Source organism: Callospermophilus lateralis, chromosome 19, assembly GCF_048772815.1.
Source record: "Callospermophilus lateralis isolate mCalLat2 chromosome 19, mCalLat2.hap1, whole genome shotgun sequence".
Classification (NCBI taxonomy): domain Eukaryota; kingdom Metazoa; phylum Chordata; class Mammalia; order Rodentia; family Sciuridae; genus Callospermophilus; species Callospermophilus lateralis.
Window position 1 is genome coordinate 21,151,793 of NC_135323.1, and position 20,262 is coordinate 21,172,054.

Genomic DNA, 20,262 nt, shown 5'->3' on the forward strand with positions numbered 1-20,262 from the left:
CGGGGGAAGGCTCCACCCCCTAGACCGGTTCCCGCCAGTGAGAAGACTTGCGTGGCGCCCGGGAAGCTAAGTTTTTATTGAAGACATAGTTTGAAGGGGGGCGACACCCCAAGGTGGGGAGAGGCTGGCAGGAACTGGGCTGGAGGCCCCTCCTGGAAGTGAGCCCAAGGCGAAGTGGGGGGCGGAGCTACAAACTCCGGGACTGGCTGAACCTTTAGCCGCGAGAACCTACACAAAGCAAGTGCAAGAGTGGGCGTGGGCCACTCGCTGAGGCTCCGGAATCAGAGGCTGGGCAGTCTAGGGCCCCGGGATTGGACAAGAAACGGACCGAAGGCGGAGCCGAAGTAAGGCCAGGCCGGGCGGAAGCCTCAGAGAGCGTCCGACTGTTCGCCCTGAGCCTGGCTCTGCTGCATCTGGGCCTGCATCTTCTCCAGCATCTCTTGCATGCGGCGCAGCTGTGTGGGGCAAGATTATTGGCAGTGAAACCCGGAGACGCCAGAGAGGGACCTTGTAGAGGATCTGGGGCTTTGGGTGGAGGGGAAGCGAGGTGCTTGCTCACCTCTTCGTCTTTCTCGCGGATCAACTTCTCCGTCTCGGCCAGAGGCAGCATGGGCAGCGGGATCTCTGTGGCGCTCTGGCGGGAAAGTTTACTAGCGGGTAGAGGGAAGAGAGACAGGAATCAGGGACGGGATCTGAAATTGTAGGTTAAGACCCGAGGAATTTGAGTCTAGGAGGCGGGGCCGTGTCTGGGAGGTTAGAGTCGGAGGCCAAGTGGGTGGAGAAAGAGAGCTGGGGGTGGGGTGGGGTGGGGCCATGGATAGGGAGGCGGGGTCAAGAGTGGGAACTGTGCAGTCTCGAACGCTGCCCCAGGAGTGGAGATTTGGAAGCATCAAAATCGTTGGTCCTGGTTCTCACCTGCGGCTGGTTCGATCACGAGCCCCAGGCCGGGCTAGGCTCTGTAGGCAGCGGGCCCGGTAGCCTTCGTAGAGCAGATCGTGTGTCACCTCTTTCAAGTCCTGCAGGTGTGTCTGCACCAACATCCGTCTCAGGTTCAGGAAGTCGCAGTGCTGTGGATTCTCCACTGGGGGGCGGATCGGTGAGCGTCAGGGAGTTTCCGGTCCAAACCCACCCTCAGTCACCTGGGAGTCCTGCTGCTGATCTAGCCAAGGATCCTCAGTTTGCAGCCCAAGTATCCCTCTTTTGACTCTTAGGAATTCCCAGGACTTAGAACCCGCCCCAACTTTACATATTGGGTGCAGCTTCTGCTTGCTGCTGGCCTCAGAACTTGTGCTTGGCCTTACCCTCCACGGTCCCCCAGGAGTAGCGGCGTCCCCTCACTGGTCTGGTCCCACCGTCTCTCACCACCTCGCATGAACCAACGACTGCGAAAGGGATGCTTCCCTAGAGGGCAGGGGTCAGGAGTCACCGTGGGCTGCTTGTGGGCAAAAACCTCAGCCTCCATCTCCACACCTAACCTCTGCTCTGCCCTTTCCTCCTCTTCCTCTCATACCTTCATCTCAGCATCCTGTCTCTTGAAGTCTTCATCCTCATCAGAGTCACATTCTGGGAACTGGTAAATATTGATCTCCTCCTCCTTCAATTGGTCCCGTATCTCAGAGGAGAAAGATGCAGAGTGAGTGAGATCCACAGGCCATGAATGACAGACATTGCATGGCCAGAGACAGTGAGATACAGAGACACCTGGCAGTCAGAGAGACAGAAAGATGGGAATGACAGAGATGGTGAGAGACAGACATACAAGATAACGTAAAAACAAAATCAAGTCACAGTAATGATAAATAGGATTCTAAGAGCAGACATAAACTGACCATGAAAGACCTGAGAGAAACAGTAGTTTAAGGCTCTGAAGAGCTTAGGATAGGAGATCATCAGCATCACAAGGCCAGAGGGATGTCAGGGGTCATCATGTCCATGCCTTTGCTCTTAGGCCTTTGCTAAGTATCTAGCCCTGGGGCTGTATATCCAGCCTGTCACCATCCAGGGATTGAACCCAGGGGTACTTCACCTTGCCAAGGTTATGGGGATGAGAAGTAGTTCCTTTGGCTTTGGAGTTGAGATCTTCCTGCTTCAGCCTCCAGTGTGACACCAAGCCCTGTTTCAGACTGGCTTGTGTGTGTGTGTGTGTGTGTGGTGTTGGAGATTAAACCCAGGGCCTGGTGCACGCAAGGCAAGCACTCTACTAACTGAGCTATATCCCGACCCCCTCAGGCTGTTTTAAACTTCTAAAGAACATGGCTACTTCTGGCAGCTTGCTGCCCACCTTTCCCGAAAACTCTCCCACAGTGTTCCAAAAAGACTACCCCAAGATCAAAGAAGTCAAAGCTGAGATCGGTCATGACTTTTGGCTTCACTTGGGGCCAAGGACACCACGCACACCTTCTGCTTGAGGGCCTGGGTTTCCTTGGGCATCAGGGCATCTGCTTTGCCGATGACTGGAATGATGTTGACTTTCTCGTGCACCGCCCGGAGGAAGGCCACATCTAGGGGCCGGAGCCTGCACACAAAAATTAATCAGGGCCCAGTCCTAGGGGACAAAGCCTCCCTGTTACCCTCCCCAAGGCCCCCAACCCTTAGGATCCCCCTTCAGACCCCCGGCCGAAGGGTGAGATGAAGTAGAGACAGCAGTGGACCCGGGAATCCTGGATGTTCTTCCTGTTCAAGCCACTCTCATCCCTGAGATATTGCTCAAATTGCTCCTCAATGAAGCGCACCACAGGCAGCCAGCTGGGGTATGGAGAGAAGACGTGTCAAAGATCAGAAGTCACAGGACAGGCAAGGAGACAAGGCTTGCTAAGGTTATGGGGATGAGAAGTAGTTCCTTTGGCTCCATCCATATATCGAGGGAAACTGGTGGGGGTGTTGGTGTGAAGTTAAGAAGCATATTTTGGGCCAGATGGCTTCCAGAAACAGGTGCCTCATTTTTGTCAGGGAACCAGGTCAGACCAGCCCTGCAACTGTCCCCTGGGTCTCCACACAGTAGCTGCTTTGAGAGGCTCAGCCCCTGTCCCTTTCCCTCCTCCTCACCATTCTGAGCAGTCCACAGAATCCCCAAAGCCAGGTGTGTCCACCAAGGTCAGCTTCACCTTGACGCCTCCCTCTTCAATCTCCACACCCCTGCGCTCAATGGTCAATGTTTGTGTCAATCGAGCTGTGGGGGCAAGGAGAGGACAGAGGATAGCATAGGGCTCAAAGCAAGACTAATTTCCTTTCCCAGTGTTACAGTTGCCCCATCCCCTTTTCAAGGGAGGAAACAGTCTCAGAAAAGCAGTGGGCACTGAGTGAACTTGAAGGAAGAATGCAACCTAGGGAAGGGGGTCAGGGGCACTGCCTGGAGATGGCAGCAGGATCTTACCACTAGCCTCTGGCACTTGCCGATCCTCATAGAGGTTGGTGAGGAACAGGCTGTTGATAAGGGTGGATTTCCCCAGACCTGACTCCCCTGTGGACAGGACAGGCCAACTGATGAGATGAGGGGACAGCCAGGGTCTTCTGAAGACACCTCCACCCCAAGTCTCTCTCTAGAGCCTCCAGACCTGCCACCATGAGTGTGAAGTCAAACCCCTTCTTGACGGACTTGCGGTGCAGCTGGTTGGGGAGCGCAGCAAAACCCACATACTCCTTGTCCTGTTGGGGGTGGGGGTGATATAACACTCCTGAGAGTGGAAGACAGGACCTCAGTATCACCTGAACCCAAAGACTTGGAAAAGTCAGCCTATTATGGATCCACCCGGGTCTGGGGACTGTGTGGGGGAAGGGGTTAGGCTGGGGATGCCTAGCTTCCTGGGCACAAGCACTCACCATGGCTCCGCTAGCTGTCTCTGCACCTGCTATCACTCCCCACTTCCTCTGGTAGGGCAGGAAGTTGAATGCAGCAAACAAGGGGGCGGGCAGTTGTAGGAAGCTGAGATGCTCAAACCAGCCCAGACCAGAGAGGTGCGGAAAGCCAAATCCAGGAATACCTGGACCCACAGCTTCAACCCCTCCGTTCTCTACATGCCTTTATTCCAAGCCCCTTTGTCACCAGGGTGCCAGGTGAGGTATGGGCAGAGAGGAAGGAAGCAGGCTGCTCTCTTTAGCAGGTGTGACAAAGTCTTGAATCAAGATAACAAAAATGTTCCTAGGGTTTCTGATGGACCAAAACCTATAATGGGATTAGAAGTAGAAGGGGCTATCAGACAATGGTGCACACCTGTAATCCCAGCGACTCAAAGGCTGAGGCAGAAGGGTAGGTAGCAAGTTCAAGGCCAATCTTGCAATTTAGCAAGACCCTCAGCAACTTAGTGAGACCCTGTCTCAAAAATAAAAAATAGGGCTATGGTTGTGGCTCAATGGTAGAGCAATTGCCTGGCATGTATGAGGCACTGGGTTCGATCCTCAGCACCACATAAAAATAAATAAATAAAGAGATTGTGTTCATCTACAACTAAAAATAATTTTGTGTGTGGTGCTAGGATACAACTAAAAATATTTTAAAATATAAAATAAAATAAGGGCTCCAGAAGAGCACTTGCCTTGCATGCTTGAAGCCCTGGATTTCATCCCCAAAACCATCAAAATAAATATTTTATATATATATATATATATATATATATATATATAATTTAAGATAAAAATTCCTGGGAATATAGATCAGTGGTAAAGCATTCCCACATTTAATACTCAATGAAAAAGGGGGGGGGATTACAAAGGGGCCCCAGCACCATAAAACAAACAATATTGAAAGTAAGGGGCCTTCAATTTTTTAGCTCATGTATTAGACTTTTTCCTCCTCCTGCAAAGCTGGAGATTGAACCCAGGACCTCACACACTAGGCAAGTACTCTTCCACTGAGCTAAAACCCCAGGCTGCCATGAACTTTTTGTTGTTTTTGGTGCTGTGGATCAAATTCAGTGCTAAACATTGAGCTATACCCCACCCCCCTAATAGATTTTCTTCTTAGTTGTTGATGTACCTTTTATTTAATATATTTATTTATATGTGGTGCTGAGAATCAAACCCAGTGCCTCACACATGCTAGGCAAGTGTTGTACCACTGAGCTACAACCCCAGCCCCCTTAATAACATTCTTAAGGACTAGGGCTCAGCAGTAGCACAGTTGCCTGGCATGTGTGAGGCACTGGGTGCGATTCTCAGCACCACATATAAATAAATAAATAAAATAAAATAAAGGTCTATCAATAACTTAAAAAATATTTTTAAAAAAATCTTAAAAAACACTCCAGGTCTTTGGACACCACTGTCAGAGAGAACTTACTTCAGAATTTTGGCCAAAGAACCCGTTGATCAAACCCTTCAGAGACTCCCCTAGTGACCTCAGAATCAAATTGGAGCTCTGGCCTGGCAGACAGTTTCTGCCACCAGTCCTCATCACTCCATCTCAGTGGCCCAAACATACTGGCCCTGCCCACATTTTCTGTACCAGGAAAACACCTCTTCCTCTTTCAAGGGGCTCTGCCTCCTGTACAAAATCTGCCCCAGCTACTCCAGACAGAGTACTTCCCCTCCTTTAGACTCCCCAGCACCTTTCAGAGGCCCCTAAAAACCCACATGTAAAGGCTGGGGCTGTAGCTCAGTGGCAGAGTGTTTGCCTAGCATGTGTGAGGCACTGGGTTCTATCCTTAGCATCACATTAAAATAAAGGCATGCTGTCCATCTACAACTATTTTTTTTAAATTTTTTTTAAAAAACCACCTGTGCTTACCTGTCTCTGCTCCCAACTAAGCTCTCTGAGGGCAGAGATCATGTCTTCCCAATTTCTGTATTCCCCAGTGTCTTTAAAAAGATACTGATGAATGATATACTAGATGCATGGATTCTTGAAAGAATGAATAAATGAAGGTTGTCAGAGGCAAAGGCTGGGAGATTGCAGGACACGTAAAAGGCACCTCACCTGGAAGTCAGAAAGAACTCCCCAAACCCCAATGCCTAATATTTACTTGCTGTACAAACTTGGGCAAGCTACTTAACCTCTCTGAACTCCAATTTCCTTGTGTAAAATGAATTACACATATTTAAGTTTTGCTATCAGAATGCCTGTGGGTGCTGGGGGTGTTGGGAGAGGTGTCACATGCCTGTAATCCCAGTAGCTTGGGAAGCTGAGGCAGGAGGATCAGGATCTTTAGTTCAAAGCCAGCCTAAGCAAAAGTGAGGTGCTAAGCAATTCAGTGAGACCCTATCTCTAAGTAAAATACAAAATAGTGCTGGGGATGTGGCTCAGTGGTTGAGTGCCCCTGAGTTCAATCCCTGGTACCAAAAAAAAAGATTCACCCAGATTGTCATGTATATATCTTTTTTATCTCTCTTTTTTTAATGGTCCTGAAACTCAGACTCAGAGTTCCACATGCTAGGCAAGTACTGAACCACATCCCCAGCTGCCATGTGTTTACTTTATCCTTATTTAAAGTTCATTTCTAACACTGTTTCCCTTATGTAACCATAGAAAAGTTGCTTCTCAGTCTGGGGGTGTACTCTGGTAGAATGCTTGCCTAGCATTGCTAGGTCCTAGGTTCAATCTCTTACGACACCAAAAAGAAAAAGAAAAAGAAAAAATTGCCTCTCTGGGTCTTTCTCTCACAGGAACTTCCTTGTAGATTTTTCAAGGTACATATGACTATAGAGACATGCAGTTATTTATAATTATGTGACCTTACTGGCTATGTGACCTTGGATGTCTTACTTTAACTTCTTGGTGACTCAGTTTCTTCATCTGTACAACAGTACTATTAATAATTCTCCCTTAAGCTGGGCTCAGTGGTGCATGTCTGTATTCACAGAAGCTCATTTGGGAGGCTGAGGCAGGAAGATTGTAATTTCAAGGCTACCCTCACAAATTAGCAAGACCCTGTCTCAAAATATAAAATTTAAAAAGTCTGGCTGGGGGCTGGGTTGTGACTCAGAGGTAGAGCACTCACCTACCATGCTTGAGGCACTGGGTTTGATCCTCAACACCACATAAAAATAAAAAATAAAGATATTGTGTCTCTCTATAACTAAAAACAAAAAGAAAAAAAAAAAGGTCTGGCTGGAAGCCAGGCTGATGGTGCACTCCTATAATCCCAGCGGTTCAGGAGGCTGAGACAGGAGAATTGAGAATTCAAAGCCAGCCTCAGCAATGGTGAGGTGCTAAGCAATTCAATGCAACTCTGTCTCTAAATAAAATACAAAATTGGGCTGGGGATGTGGCTCAGTGGTTGAGTACCCCTAAATTCAATCCCTGGTACCAATAAAGAAAAAGGTCTGGCTGGGTGCAGTGGTATATGCCTGTAATTCCTGCAGCTCAGGAGGATGAGGCAGGAGGATTAAGAGTTCAAAGCCAGCCTCAGCAATTTAGGGAGGCCCTGAGAAACTCAGTGAGACACCCTGTCTCTAAAAAAAATACAAAAACGGGCTGGGATGTTCCTCAGTGGTTAGGTACCCCTGAGTTCAATCCTCGGTACTCCCCTAAAAGGTCTAGGGATGTATCTCAGTGGTAAAGCACCCTGCGTTCGATTCCCAGTATCTAAATAAATAAACAAATAATTTCCCTCATGGGACATGACCAAGATTACAGCAAGCCGGACGTTGGTGGTACAGGCCTGTAAACCCAGTGACTTGGGAGACTGAGGCAAGAGAATCCCAAGTTCAAGGCTAGGCTTGAAAACTTAGCAAGACTCTATCAAAAAAAAAAAAAAAAAAAGCCACTGGGAATGTAGATCAGTGGTAAAGTGCTCTAAATTTAATCCCAAGTACTGCAAAAAAAAGAAAAGACAGACTACGGCACATGGGTTAATACGGGTTAATACACAAAACTCTTAGAATAGTGCTTTGGCATATGAGATGAGCTCATGCAGATGCTAGTTATTATTATTACATGAGCTGAGCAATATGGTAGTTCTGCCAGATAATATCCAGTGACTGCTCTTGTGGATTAGTTGCCAAGGATCCAGACAGGGTGAATTAAGTCAGCATTTCAGTCCTCTGGGGAGAGAGAGACAGCCACAAGTAGGTGTGACTCACAGCATTCATGCTAAAAGTGCCAGAAGAGAAACAGTATTTAGATATAAAGGGAAGAGATGATTATATCTTTCCCACTCTATCACAGCCCCTCCTCCTCCATTTCTCATCAGACTGAGCAGCCCCAAAGTCTTAGTTAAAACTCTGGGAGGCTAGGAATGTATTCAGTGGTAGAGCATTTGCCTAGCATCTGGGAGGCCCTGAGTTCCACCCCCAGCACCACAAAACAAAACAAAACAAAAAAACCCTACATCACTCTGAACTCCTCTCATCCTCACCCTCCACAAGTGTATCCAGTTGATTTCCATCAAAAAAATTGGTCTCCTTTTCTCCATACCTTCCAACCCCTGCCCTGGGTTCAGACTCTGATCTTCCCAGAATTATTATTTTTTTTAAATTAATTTTTAGTTTTCGGTGGACACAACATCTTTATTTTAATGTGCTGGTGAGGATCGAACCCAGCGCCCTGCACATGACAGGCAAGTGCACTACCGCTTGAGCCACATCCCCAGCCCTTCCCAGAATTATTGAATAGCCTTTAAATAGCATGCAAGCCACACATGGTGGCACATACTTGTTTAACTCAGGAGGGTGAGGCAAAAGGATTGCAAGTTTGTGGCCAACCTCATCAACTTAGCAAGACCCTGTGTCAAAATAAAAAAGGACTGGGGATATAGCTTGGAAAAGTGCCCAGTACCCAGAAAAAAATAGAAGACCAGTTTTTACCACTTTGTATGTATGTTCTGTGCTATTTTCGGGTGGCGGGGTGTGGGGATCCCAGGGATTGTACACAGGGTTGCTTAAGCACTGAGTCACATAGCACTGAGCACTGAGCCCTTTTTATTTTTTATTTAGAGACGGGATCTTGCTAAGTTGCTTAGGGCCTCGCTAAATTGCTGAGGCTGGCTTTGAACTTTTGATCCTCCCGCTTTAGCTTCTTGAGTCACTGGGATTACAGGCATGCACCCCATCGCACAGCTACTTCACATTCATTTTCTATGTAGCACTCTTCTTTTTGAAATCATTCTATGATTTGATAGACACCAACACAGTCATTATCTACTAAATTTTCCCATGTGATGCTTCTGTGTTGTTTTGGGTATGCAGAAATCCATTCTGAATGTATTCATAGCAGACCACAAATTTGGCAGAAACAATACTGGTGAATGAAAAGCAACACCCATGCTTCTTATCCTGCTTTAAACATAATTTTGTGTTTGTCTTTGTGGTATTAGGGATCAAACCTAGGGTCTCATGTGTGGTAGGCAAGTACTCTACCATTGAGCTGTACCCCTAGCTCTTATAATTATTTTCAAACAAGTCAGTTTGAAACTTAACTAGCTTCTTCAAGCAAATGCAACTTTAATTCATTAGGAGCTCCTGAGGCTAGGCATGGTGGCACACACTTGAAATCCCAGTGGCTCTGAGGCTGAGGCAGGAGGATCACAATTTCAAAGTCAGCCTCAGCAACTTAGTGAGGTCCTAAGCAACTCAGTGAGATCCTACCTCAAAGTAAAAGAGTTGGGGATGTGATTTTTTCCCCTGGTTCAATCCCTGGTGAAAGAAAGAAAGAGAAAGAGAGAAATAGAGAAAGAGAGAGAGAAAAAAGGGAGAAAGAGGGAAAGAGAGAAAGAAAGAGAGAGAAAGAGGGAAAGAGAGAGAGAGAGAGAGAGAGAGAGAGAGAGAACTCATGGAATTTCATCAGCTGGAAGGAATGCCAATACAGACAAATGACTTTTAAACCAAATTTTCCTTCCTTACCATATTACATGGCCTATCAATCTACCCATCTGACTTTTCTGCATTGGTATGAATGGAAAAAATGAACGTTATTGGTAACATCTTGAAATTCACTTTTAGAATGCTTGATCCCACCTAATTCCAAATCTGTCATTATGGTTTGGGATTTCAACTGAATTGGCTCACATGATTGTGGTGGCTGAGAAGTCCCACCACAGGCTGTCTGGAGACCCTAGGATTCCATTGGCATGGTTCAGTCTAGGTCCAGAGGCTTCATCTTGGAACCAGAGACCCTGACTCCCAATAGGAGGCTGAACACCTGAAAAATGCCTGAAGTGCTGGTGTTAAGTCCTAGGGTCCAAAGGTCAGCCAGTCTGGACTTCTAGGGTCTAGATAGCAGAAAAGAACTCTGTCCCAGCTCTGAGAGAGATCACTCACCTTCTGCATTTGTTTCCCTCCAGCCTATGTATGGGATGAGGCCTGCCCATTGAGGGCAGATCTTCCCCACTTAGTCCACTTGGGTTCACACATTTATCTTTGGAAACATCCTCACAGACACATCCAAAATAATGCTTTATTAGGTTTCTAGGTGTTTCTTCTGCCCAACATGATGCAGCTATCCTGCTTATAATATAAAACTGGGTGCAGTGGTGAATGTCTATAGTTCTACCTACCCAGTAGCCAGTACAATGAGGAGGAAGATAAGCTCCTTGGAGCCAAGTTTGGGACCAGCCTGGATAACACACTGAAATTTGGTCTCTTAGGAAAAAAAACAACACACTAATTCCTTCCCAGAAATCAGTTTTTTACTGCTTTTTTTTTTTTTTTTTAATGCAGTCCTAGAGATTGAATCCAGGGGCACTTTATCCTGGTTTTTTTTTTTTTTTTTTTTTTTTTGGTGCTGAGGACTGAACCCCTGGCCTTGTGCATGTGATGTAACTGCTCTATCAACTAAGTGTTTATGTATATCTTGAAACAGGATTTCACAAAATTGTCAGGCTGGCCTTGAACTCGCGATCCTGCTGCTCCAGTCTGCTGGGATTACAGGTGTCTGCCACCAGGTCTGGCTCTTTTTTTAATTGGCATTGCAGTTTTCACGATTTCCACTTTCTTTCATGATTTCAATATCTTGGATTTTAATCTTTTAGGATTGTGGTTTTCAGATTTTTAATTTTGTTTATTTATTTATTTTTGCATTGATGGGGATGGAATCCAGGGCTTCATGCATGCCAGGCAAACAGTTTACCACTAAGCTACATCCCCAGCCCTGATTTTTAGGATTTTAGACTTTAGGGATTTTGATCTTTTGTGACTTCAACAATCAGAAATATGGAGGTGGTTGTTGTCTTTGGGGATTATGATCAATATAGAGCCTCCATGTTTATCAGACAAAGACCCATGTATTAGAACTTTTCCAGCTCTCCTACACTATCTTGAACAGGTTGGTATAACTGTCACCCTTACAGTTCTCTAACACCCCCCTACCCCCCCTGTCCTGGGGATCCAATCTGATTGCATGCTAAGCAAACTCTCTTTATTTTTAAAGATTTGTGTGCTTGCCCATTTAAACTGATAGTACTCCAAGGACAGATCTGGAATTTGTCAACTGCTTATGCCAATCATCTAGTTGAGCACTAAGGTTCATGTGAAGAATATTAAAAAAACAAAAACGTGGTTACCCCTCCTCATCATTGGCAAGGGGCTGTAGACATCTTTCAGTCTCTCTTCCCACAAAAGCAGATCCCGGAAGCATGTTTCCAGGGTCCTGGGTCCCCTAACTAGAACACAGCCCCAGCCAGGGCCCCACCAGGATGGGAAAAGGGTTTATTTCTTCAGCCTTTTTCTGGGCTTAGCTTTTGCAGGGCTGTCAGCCTGTCCCCAGTCTTTCTAGCAGTTTCTTTCTTTGTGTCTCTGTCTTTGTCTCTGCCTGTTTCCACTGACTGCTGTCCTTTGTTTCTCTGACTCTGGGTCTGATTCCCTCCACGCTGCTTGCTTCTTTTTCTTATGGCTCCTAAGACTGCTTCAATGCCTTTATAGCTATCTCTTATATCTTTCTACATCTCGTTTCTGGTGGCAAATCTTTTGCCCCTGTATTTTTGATCAGCCGAGCCCTTTTTGATTCAAGGCTTTTACATTAAGACTGTGTGAGTCTGGTTCAGGGTCTATTTGGGAGCTGCAGGTCTGATTGCATCTGCCCCCTCTCCCTAGCAGCATTTACCAGACGTTCCCGTCTAGTCCCTGCTCCTGCCTCGGTCTCCCCTAGCCCAGCCCCCACCGCGGTCCTCGGCCTCTCGGACCAGCCGGGCTTTGTTTCCCGTGTCTCAATGCCCCGCCCCGCCCCGTCTGGGGTCTCCGCCGCCCTTTGTCTGCCTTGGTCTCTCCCCCACTCCTTTCCCTGGGCCCGTCTCCGGATTCCTCTTTCTTTGTCTCTCCCGGGCTAGGTTGGCTGGCGCTGCCCGGCAGCCCCCGAGGTCTGCGCCGGTGGCCAGAGACACAGAGACATTAAGGAAGAGTCTTCAGCCCTTATCACCCAGCTGCAGCCCAGGAGGCACACGGTTAATACCACCGAGTTCGGGCCACTATCTTCGGCTTAGAGTAGCCCACCCGGCTGCACGCAGCCACCCGCGGGTCACAGAGCTCCCGCCAACACCGGCATCCCTAACTGGCGTGCAGCTCCTCCCAGATCCTAGAGCGGCTCTGTACGCCCCAGCGCTTCCGCTTCCCGTCCCCGCCCCCGGCGGCCGCCCCCGGGACGCCTGAGACCGGGCCCCCTCCCGTGTTGGCGCGGATCCCGCATCTCGGAGCCGCCGGTGGCTCGGGTACCCGCACCCTGCAGAGGAACTTGGGAGGGCACCGGGTGGCTCAGCTGGAGGCGGCTGACGAGGTGAGAGGGACGACTGCGTGCTGGGAGGAGGAGCAGCAGGTGCAGGGGTGGCCGGTGGCGCCGGCGGGAGTTACCGGGAACCGCGCCCGGTGTCGGGTGCCCGCGCCGGCCGACAGAGGGCAGCGGCAAGGTCCGCGGGCCGCACATGGTTGTGGTGACCACAGGATTATGTGTCTGTCCCCTTGCCCAGGGCGGCGTACTGGCGATGGAACGCGCCGTAGAACCCTGGGGTTCGGATCTCCATGGCCCAGAGGAGAGGGAGCGGTTAAGAAGCGCCCGCACAGGTGAGAGCCGCGGCCGTGCGCTGCACAGACAGGTAATAGCTGGGTGGGGACTCCAGTGCTGGGATCTGCCCCACCGAGAAAAATTGGACGTAAGCTGTGTCTCCAAGGAAAGAGGGGGAGGGGAGCAAAAACCAAAGGAAGGAGCCAACGTTTCTGAGTACCTACTGTGTGCCAGGCCTTTATGGGCATCTTCTCAAGGACTCCTCCCCTCCCCCACAGTCTTCACCTCTGCCCTTTTCTCTCCAGTGATGCACTCTGCAGGCAAATTGATCCAATTCCAAATCTAATCCTGTCTTTCTACTCAAAAACCTTCCTAGCTCCCCCCTGGCTACTAATTAAAGCCTTATACTTAGCCTAGCGTTCAGTCCAAATCTTGCATGCTCAAACTAGTCCCAACAACCGTTTCCAGCTTTATCTTCCATTCCTCTCCACGATTTTCTCTTTGCTGTGAATGCCATTCTCTGTCTCCTTGTTTCTTCTGCTGTGACATCGCACAGCAATTGTAGAAGCCCTATAATTGTTCTGAACCCATAGTTATAATTATTGATACTTTATCTCTCCCACCACCCCTAAGCATCTTGAGAGATGTATGTGAGAAGACACAGGAAGACTGAAGTAATAAATTACAGAATAGGCTAATATAACAAAGTACAATAGAAAGAGCAAATACCAAGTTTTCCATATAAAGGCAATAAAACATGGTTGGGTTCAGACAGACCTGAGTTAAAAGCTGGCTTGGCTACTTTCTGACTTAGAACAAATCACTTATATTCTCTACATTTCCATGATTGTAAAATGGGGATAGTAACATAATAGTATTACCTTCTAGGATTGTTTGCAAGGATACAGTATTACTTAGTTATATATATTTGCATATAGTTAAATATATTGACATATATTTAGGACATAGTAAAAGGAAGTCATTACCATTGTTATTGAAAGGCACAAACAATAAGTGCTTCAAAAGTTCAGAGGAGAAAGAGATCCATTGTCAAGGAAGTCTTCCTGGAGAGGTGGTGGGGTGTGTAGCTCAGTGCTGTAGAAGGATTGCTGAAGGCTTTGGGTTTCATTCCCAACACTCCCCCGTCCCCGCACCACACACCAAAGAGGCTAAGTCAAAAGGTGAGAGCTACAATTCCTTTTTCTTTTCCTAGGTCTAGGGAGTGAGAATGTGGTGATTTCTCAGTCAGATGTGTTTGAACACACCCCACCAGAGGAGGATGACTTGGGGTTCAAGGAAGAAGACGATTTGGCCTCAGGTCATGAAGTAGGAAATGATTCTCTCAAACCTGAAGGTATCCAGACCTGGGATGACTTATGGGTTCAGAGAGAGGGACTAGGAAAGCCTCAGCCTCGGAATCGAGGCCCCCGGGTCCTGGGAGAACCACGCTGGGGCCAGGCTAGTAGTGATCGAACTGCGGTGTGCGGTGAGTGTGGCAAGAGCTTCCGGCAGATGTCAGATCTGGTAAAACACCAGCGGACTCACACAGGGGAGAAACCTTACAAGTGCGGGGTCTGTGGCAAGGGCTTTGGAGATAGCTCAGCCCGCATTAAACACCAGCGAACTCACAGTGGTGAGAAACCCTATAGGGCCCGGCCACCAGCCCAGGGTCCCCCAAAGATTCCTCGGCCTCGGATACCTGCTGGTGAGCGCCCCACTATCTGTGGTGAATGTGGCAAGAGCTTCCGGCAGAGTTCTGACCTGGTGAAACACCAGCGAACGCACACTGGTGAGAAGCCCTACAAGTGTGCCATCTGTGGCAAGGGCTTTGGTGACAGTTCTGCCCGCATAAAGCACCAGCGGACACACCGGGGGGAGCAAGCCCCCCGGCCAGTGGTGCCCCGCCGGCAGCCATCTCGAGCAGCCACAACAACTACACAGGGACCCAAGGCCCAGGACAAGCCATATATTTGCACTGATTGTGGCAAACGGTTTGTGCTAAGTTGCAGCCTCCTAAGCCACCAACGCAGTCACCTGGGGCCCAAACCTTTTGGCTGTGATGTGTGCGGAAAGGAGTTTGCCCGGGGCTCCGACCTGGTGAAACACCTGCGGGTGCACACAGGAGAGAAGCCCTACTTGTGCCCTGAATGTGGCAAGGGCTTTGCTGACAGCTCTGCCCGGGTTAAGCACCTCCGCACACACAGTGGCGAGAGACCTCATGCCTGCCCAGAATGTGACCGCACCTTCAGCCTCAGTTCCACACTTCTTCGCCACCGCCTCACTCACATGGAACCCCAAGACTTCAGCTTTCCAGCTTACCCTGTAGCCCCTTTGATCCCCAGCCCACCTCCACCTCCTCTTGGCACCAGCCCCCCACTGACACCTCGAAGCCCTTCACACCCTGGCGATGGGCCTTTTGGCCTGCCTGGCTTGGAGCCTGAGCCTGGAGGCCCACAGGCTGGGGAACCACCCCCACCACTGGCTGGTGACAAGCCCCACAAGTGTCCCGAGTGTGGCAAGGGCTTCCGCCGAAGCTCTGACCTGGTGAAACACCATCGAGTACACACTGGGGAGAAACCCTACCTCTGTCCTGAATGCGGCAAGGGTTTTGCTGACAGCTCAGCCAGAGTCAAGCACCTCCGAACCCACCGTGGTGAACGTGCCCGGCCACCACCACCATCTACTCTCCTACGGCCACATAACCCACCTGGCCCAGCACCCACGGCTCCTCGACCTCGAGTCCGGGCCCAGCCCTCTGGACCCAGCCAGCCCCACGTGTGTGGCTTCTGTGGGAAGGAATTCCCCCGGAGCTCAGATCTGGTCAAACATAGGCGCACACATACTGGGGAGAAGCCATACAAGTGTGCAGAGTGTGGCAAGGGTTTTGGTGACAGTTCTGCCCGTATCAAGCACCAGCGAGGGCACCTGGTTCTGAGGCCCTTTGGGATAGGGGATGGTCGGGCAAGGCCTCTCAAAGAGGAACCACCAGTGGGACTAGAATGATAGGGTCCAGGGAAGGTGGAAGCCCAGGAAACCAAAGGGAGGGTTATCTGCTGCTGAAGCAGAGTAGAAAGGGCCTGGGAGGTGGTGGGAGGGAAACGAAGGGTAAGAAATGGGAGAAAGGAATGAATAGATAGAAATTGGAGACCATAACATTGATGCTCAGGAAACTGTCCTGGCTTGGTGTTAGGACCTTGCCAGTATGGGCTACACCCTCAAATTCTAGAACACTGCCTAGCACACAGTAAGCACTCAGTAAATACTAATTTGAAATTTAGAAACTGGCCTTAGCCTGAAAACTCTTTAAAGAACCCCAAATTCCTGCTGCTTGACTGATAAGAACTACTCCTCCCAAACTTGCCATGGGAGACCAAACACCCTGAATCAGTTTGTTTGACCCTATGAGGTACAGCAAAGGGAAATCTGGAATTTACGGTGTCAAATGAAGCAGGGCATCTTGATCATCATGATGGGGACAGTATTGCTGTGTGGTAGGTAGATCCCACTCCTAACCTTGGGTCACTGGACATGGTCTTAGCCAGGAAGAGCACTCTTGGATAGAGCCCTTGAGGACCTGGACCCACCCTGACACTTGGTCACTGGTGAAATAGCAGGAGGAGTGTTCATGGCATCCAGCCTGAATGCCACATCCAGGTTCTGGTGGCCATTAGCAGAAACCAGCTGATTGGGCAAGGGCAGGACTAGAGAGAGGAGGAGCCCCAGAGGCTAGGGATGCTGCAAGGCCTGACAGCCACATTTTCATGTGTCTCCTTACTAATAAAACTGTTTCTTGTCTGAGGCTTGGACTCTGTAGGGGTGTGTGGTTGTGTATACACGTGTACGTACATGCAGGACAAGGGTTGAAAGAGTATAAATGTGACACCACAGGCAAAACCCTCAAAGGATTTGTAAACTTGTGCAGGTCCCTTGTGCTCTTTGTCCCATTAAATAGGTTATCCTGGCAGGGTCAGCCACTTTCTACCCTTCACAGTGGGTTTTAAAAGGGCCACCAGATTCAGATTCGTCAACAGATGCCAGAGGCCTAAGGTCTAACAGCCCATAGGCACAGCCTGGAACATGATCCTTAAAAGGAAAATTGTGCGACGCTGAGGGAGGGAGGGCAAGCTACGGGGAATGGGTGAGAAGTGGCTGTTAGCCTAAGTGTTGCAGACCCATGTAGCACAGAAAGTCCCAACACAGATGCACGGCCTATGGGGACACTGGGAAACTCCGCTTCCCTGGGGCCCTTTTATGTATCAAGAAACATCATCTGGTTGCAAAGTCCAAAGGGAGGGTTAAACAGGTTGCTTTCTAATCCCTTGCAAAGGACAACCGAATTTACCAGCACCCATCGCATCCTCAGGAGCAGGGCTCCGAAAGGAGAACGCCAATAGGAAGGAAAGAAATAGAGGAACTCCCCTGATTGGCTGGGAACTAAAAACATTACGCCCCTTCATCCTTCTAAGCAATATTTGATTGCTTTGCAAATTCTCCAGTCCGGTTCTCAGCTAATGGTCGAGCGGGAATACTCCTGGGTAGAAGTTCACGCGAGATTTTAGCCACCCGACACGCTGCCCTAGAAAGCAGTGAAAGCTTACTGTAAGAAGGACTCTACCGATCCTTCCACCCCTGCCAAGTAGTGCACACGCTGAATACCCAGAACTTTGCGTCCAGGGCGGGGATTCTAAGCAACTTCCGGCTAAATGTGCACCGGTATCCATTGGCCTGAATGGAGTCTTTCGGAGATTTTGGAAGATCATTCTTGCTGTTTTCCCTGCCTTTTTACTCTATCAGTTCGGCTTCCAAGCTAATTTCAGTGAACTTGGTAAAACTACATCTGGCCAATTTACATCCCCCGCCGCCTCCATGGAAAACATTTGCCCTATCTTCCCATTCCCTCTCTGTAAAGCTTAACACTTGATTGGCATTCACGGCTTAACATTTGTGTGGTTTCAGCTCTATGCCTTTTAAATTTTGTTTCCTTTGTTGGGGGATGTGGCTCAGTGGTAGGCTAGGTGCGGTGGCGGTGCCTGTAGACAGGATGTTCTCTTTTACCTAGGTGTTTGAAGCCAGCCTATGCAACAAAGCAAAATCCCATCTCTCAAAGAAAAAAAAAAATCAAATAATAATAAGAAAAACAAAACTATGGGAGATGATTTGTTTTATGAAGAACGCACGAAGTCCTTAGGGATTCAAGATGAAGTCAAGGGCTGGGTTGTGGCTCAGTGGTAGAACAGGTGTCTGGCATGTGTAAGACCCTGGGTTTGATCCTCAGCACCACATAAAATAAATAAAATAAAGGTCCATTGACAATTAAAAAAAATAATAATAAAAGAATGAAGTCAAGTTCCAAATTCAATTTTCTACTCCCAGTCCTAGGAAGGACCTAGCATCTATAGACTTCACCAAATGCTTTTATGAAGGGTATCCCTGAAACATGATCTGCTCTTCATAAGAGTTTACAATCCCATAAACTCCTTGCCATCGATTGCACTCCCTCTTTGAAGGCCCTTCACATTTATCCCCTTGGCATTTATCTCAGACAGGCCTGCACCCAATGCCTGTTCCTCTCAGGGAGTTGTTCACTCATTCCACTACTCTTCTGCCAGAAGATCTATTGTCCTTTTGCCTATTGTCCTTTTTGTGTGTTCATAGATGATTCATAATTATATCAATTTTGTTTTTAACAGTGCTGGGGATCAAACTCAGGGCCTTGCACATGCTAAGCATTTTTATCACAATCTATGTGACTGTGTGTGTGTTTTCGTTACTGGGGATTGAACCCAGGGTCTCACTAGGAAAGAACTCTGTCACTGAGCTACAGCTACAGCCCTATCACAATCTTCTACTCTATTTATGAGACTCTCAAGAGCAGAAACCACATGTGATTGCAAACAGATAACTGTACATGTTTGCAGAGCAATTGGATGGAGCCCCTTTTCCTTGTGTTAGTAATAGTAGGTGCCTCCTTTCACTTGCTGAGTCTCCTCACTGATTCTCTCTGCCTTTGTTGGAGATGCAGCTATAATCTGATCCCTACTTACTGCATCTTGTCTACTACATTTACCCTTACTAGTACACTCAGATCCAGTAACACAAGTCTTCTATTTCTGAGGCATGTAGAGTTCCTTTTCCTTTTCTTTCTTTTGGTGGTGCTGGGGATTGAACCTAGGGCCTTGTGCATGCAAGGCAGGCACTCTATCAACTGAGATATAGCCCCAGCTCCTCCTCTTTTTTGAGACAGGTCTTGCTATGTTGCCTATGTTGGCCTTGAACTCCTGTATTCAATCAATCCTTCTGCCTTAGCTTCCTGAGTGGATGGGGACTATAGGTGCATAACTCAGTACTTGACTTAAACATGCCAACTTTATGCTTCAAGGCCTCTACAGTTCTGTCTCAAACATTCCTCCAGATTTTCAAATGGTTAACCTTTCTAATCATTCCAGGTTCATATTATTTCTTCAGAGATGCCACATTAAAGAAACCCTCCAACCATAGCCACTCCCTATTGGATCATCTTGCCCTTATTTTTTCATAAATTATCATATTTATTTGCTTATTTATTTATTTTTTTTCATGGTGGAATCCAGAGCCTTACACCTGCTAGGTGAGGAGCTGTATGACTGAGCTACACTCCCTGTCATGTCACATGTTTATAATTTTTACACCTTTTTAAATGCCACATAAACCAGTTTGTTTTATTCACTATGCCTAGAATGATATCAGGCACACAGTAGAACTCATTAAATACTTGAATAGAAAATGAACACAAGGCTGGGCGTGGTGGTATAGGCCTGTAAACCCAGCAACTCGGGAAGCTGAGGCAGGATGATAGCAAGTTCAAGGCCAGCCTCAGCAATTTAGCAAGGCCTTAAGCAACTTATTGAGACACTGCCTGAAAACCGACAAATAAAAGGGCTTGGGGATGTGGTTCCATGGTAAAGCTGCCTCTGGGTTCAATCCCCAGTACCAAAAAAAAAAAAAAGGAAAAAAACACAAGGTAGTTTTGGAGGAATCTTGCATGTGATATTTGGACATTTTCCCTCTTCTCTCAGCTCTGTGGAAGAACTAAAATTTGAGTAGATGTTATTCCAGACTCCAAATTATGCCCCAGGCTTTGCAGATGGATGATCCAGTTGAGTCCTGCATCTGCCACGAATTTCCTTGGTATAATTTCATTCCCAAGATAGAGTTTAATGCAATAGAATAACAAGCTTGAACTCTGCTGCTTACGAGATGTGAGACTTCGAGCAAATTACTTAGGGCTGAGTTTTATCATTGGTCAAATGGAGATATTGATCCCCATAGGACTATTGTAAAGAAACAACATTGTAAATACTTACTGTATGTTATTTCTTTTCTTCCATTCTGAATCTTGGATGCCCCATTCATAAATTGGG

General features: G+C 47.9%; 2 protein-coding genes across 3 annotated transcripts; one reads left to right on the forward strand and one right to left on the reverse strand.

Moving 5' to 3' along the window:
• Window positions 1-65: 65 nt before the first annotated feature.
• Septin1 (septin 1) lies at window positions 66-3,835 on the reverse strand. Of its 2 annotated transcripts, XM_076839958.2 has the most exons (12): window positions 3,820-3,835; window positions 3,555-3,645; window positions 3,374-3,460; window positions 3,046-3,169; window positions 2,611-2,745; window positions 2,398-2,515; window positions 1,511-1,612; window positions 1,302-1,401; window positions 916-1,081; window positions 560-650; window positions 329-455; window positions 66-228 (listed from the first exon to the last, which is right to left on the reverse strand). In XM_076839958.2, exons 1-11 carry the CDS (start codon window positions 3,820-3,822, stop codon window positions 369-371), a joined length of 1,104 nt encoding a protein of 367 aa, XP_076696073.2. In that variant the 5' UTR covers window positions 3,823-3,835; the 3' UTR covers window positions 66-228; window positions 329-368. The 2 variants fall into 2 exon arrangements, with proteins under 2 accessions (XP_076696073.2, XP_076696072.2); XM_076839957.2 differs by having other exon boundaries at window positions 66-455.
• An 8,660-nt stretch (window positions 3,836-12,495) lies between these two features.
• On the forward strand, window positions 12,496-16,668 carry Znf48 (zinc finger protein 48). Its single transcript, XM_076840047.2, has 3 exons — window positions 12,496-12,637; window positions 12,828-12,921; window positions 14,076-16,668. Exons 2-3 carry the CDS (start codon window positions 12,843-12,845, stop codon window positions 15,863-15,865), a joined length of 1,869 nt encoding a protein of 622 aa, XP_076696162.1. The 5' UTR covers window positions 12,496-12,637; window positions 12,828-12,842; the 3' UTR covers window positions 15,866-16,668.
• The last annotated feature ends 3,594 nt before the right edge of the window (window positions 16,669-20,262 follow it).

Excerpts from the sequence above, each read along its gene's own strand:
- Septin1 (XM_076839958.2), bottom strand. Across the intron at positions 3,461-3,554 it reads CTTCACACTCATGGTGGCAG|GGGAGTCAGGTCTGGGGAAA; the intron begins GTCTGGAGGCTC and ends TCCTGTCCACAG. Across the intron at positions 2,746-3,045 it reads TCTGTGGACTGCTCAGAATG|CTGGCTGCCTGTGGTGCGCT; the intron begins GTGAGGAGGAGG and ends TCCATACCCCAG.
- Znf48 (XM_076840047.2), top strand. The coding sequence starts at position 12,843 with ATGGAACGCGCCGTAGAACCCTGGGGTTCGGATCTCCATGGCCCAGAG. Across the intron at positions 12,922-14,075 it reads GTTAAGAAGCGCCCGCACAG|GTCTAGGGAGTGAGAATGTG; the intron begins GTGAGAGCCGCG and ends TTCTTTTCCTAG.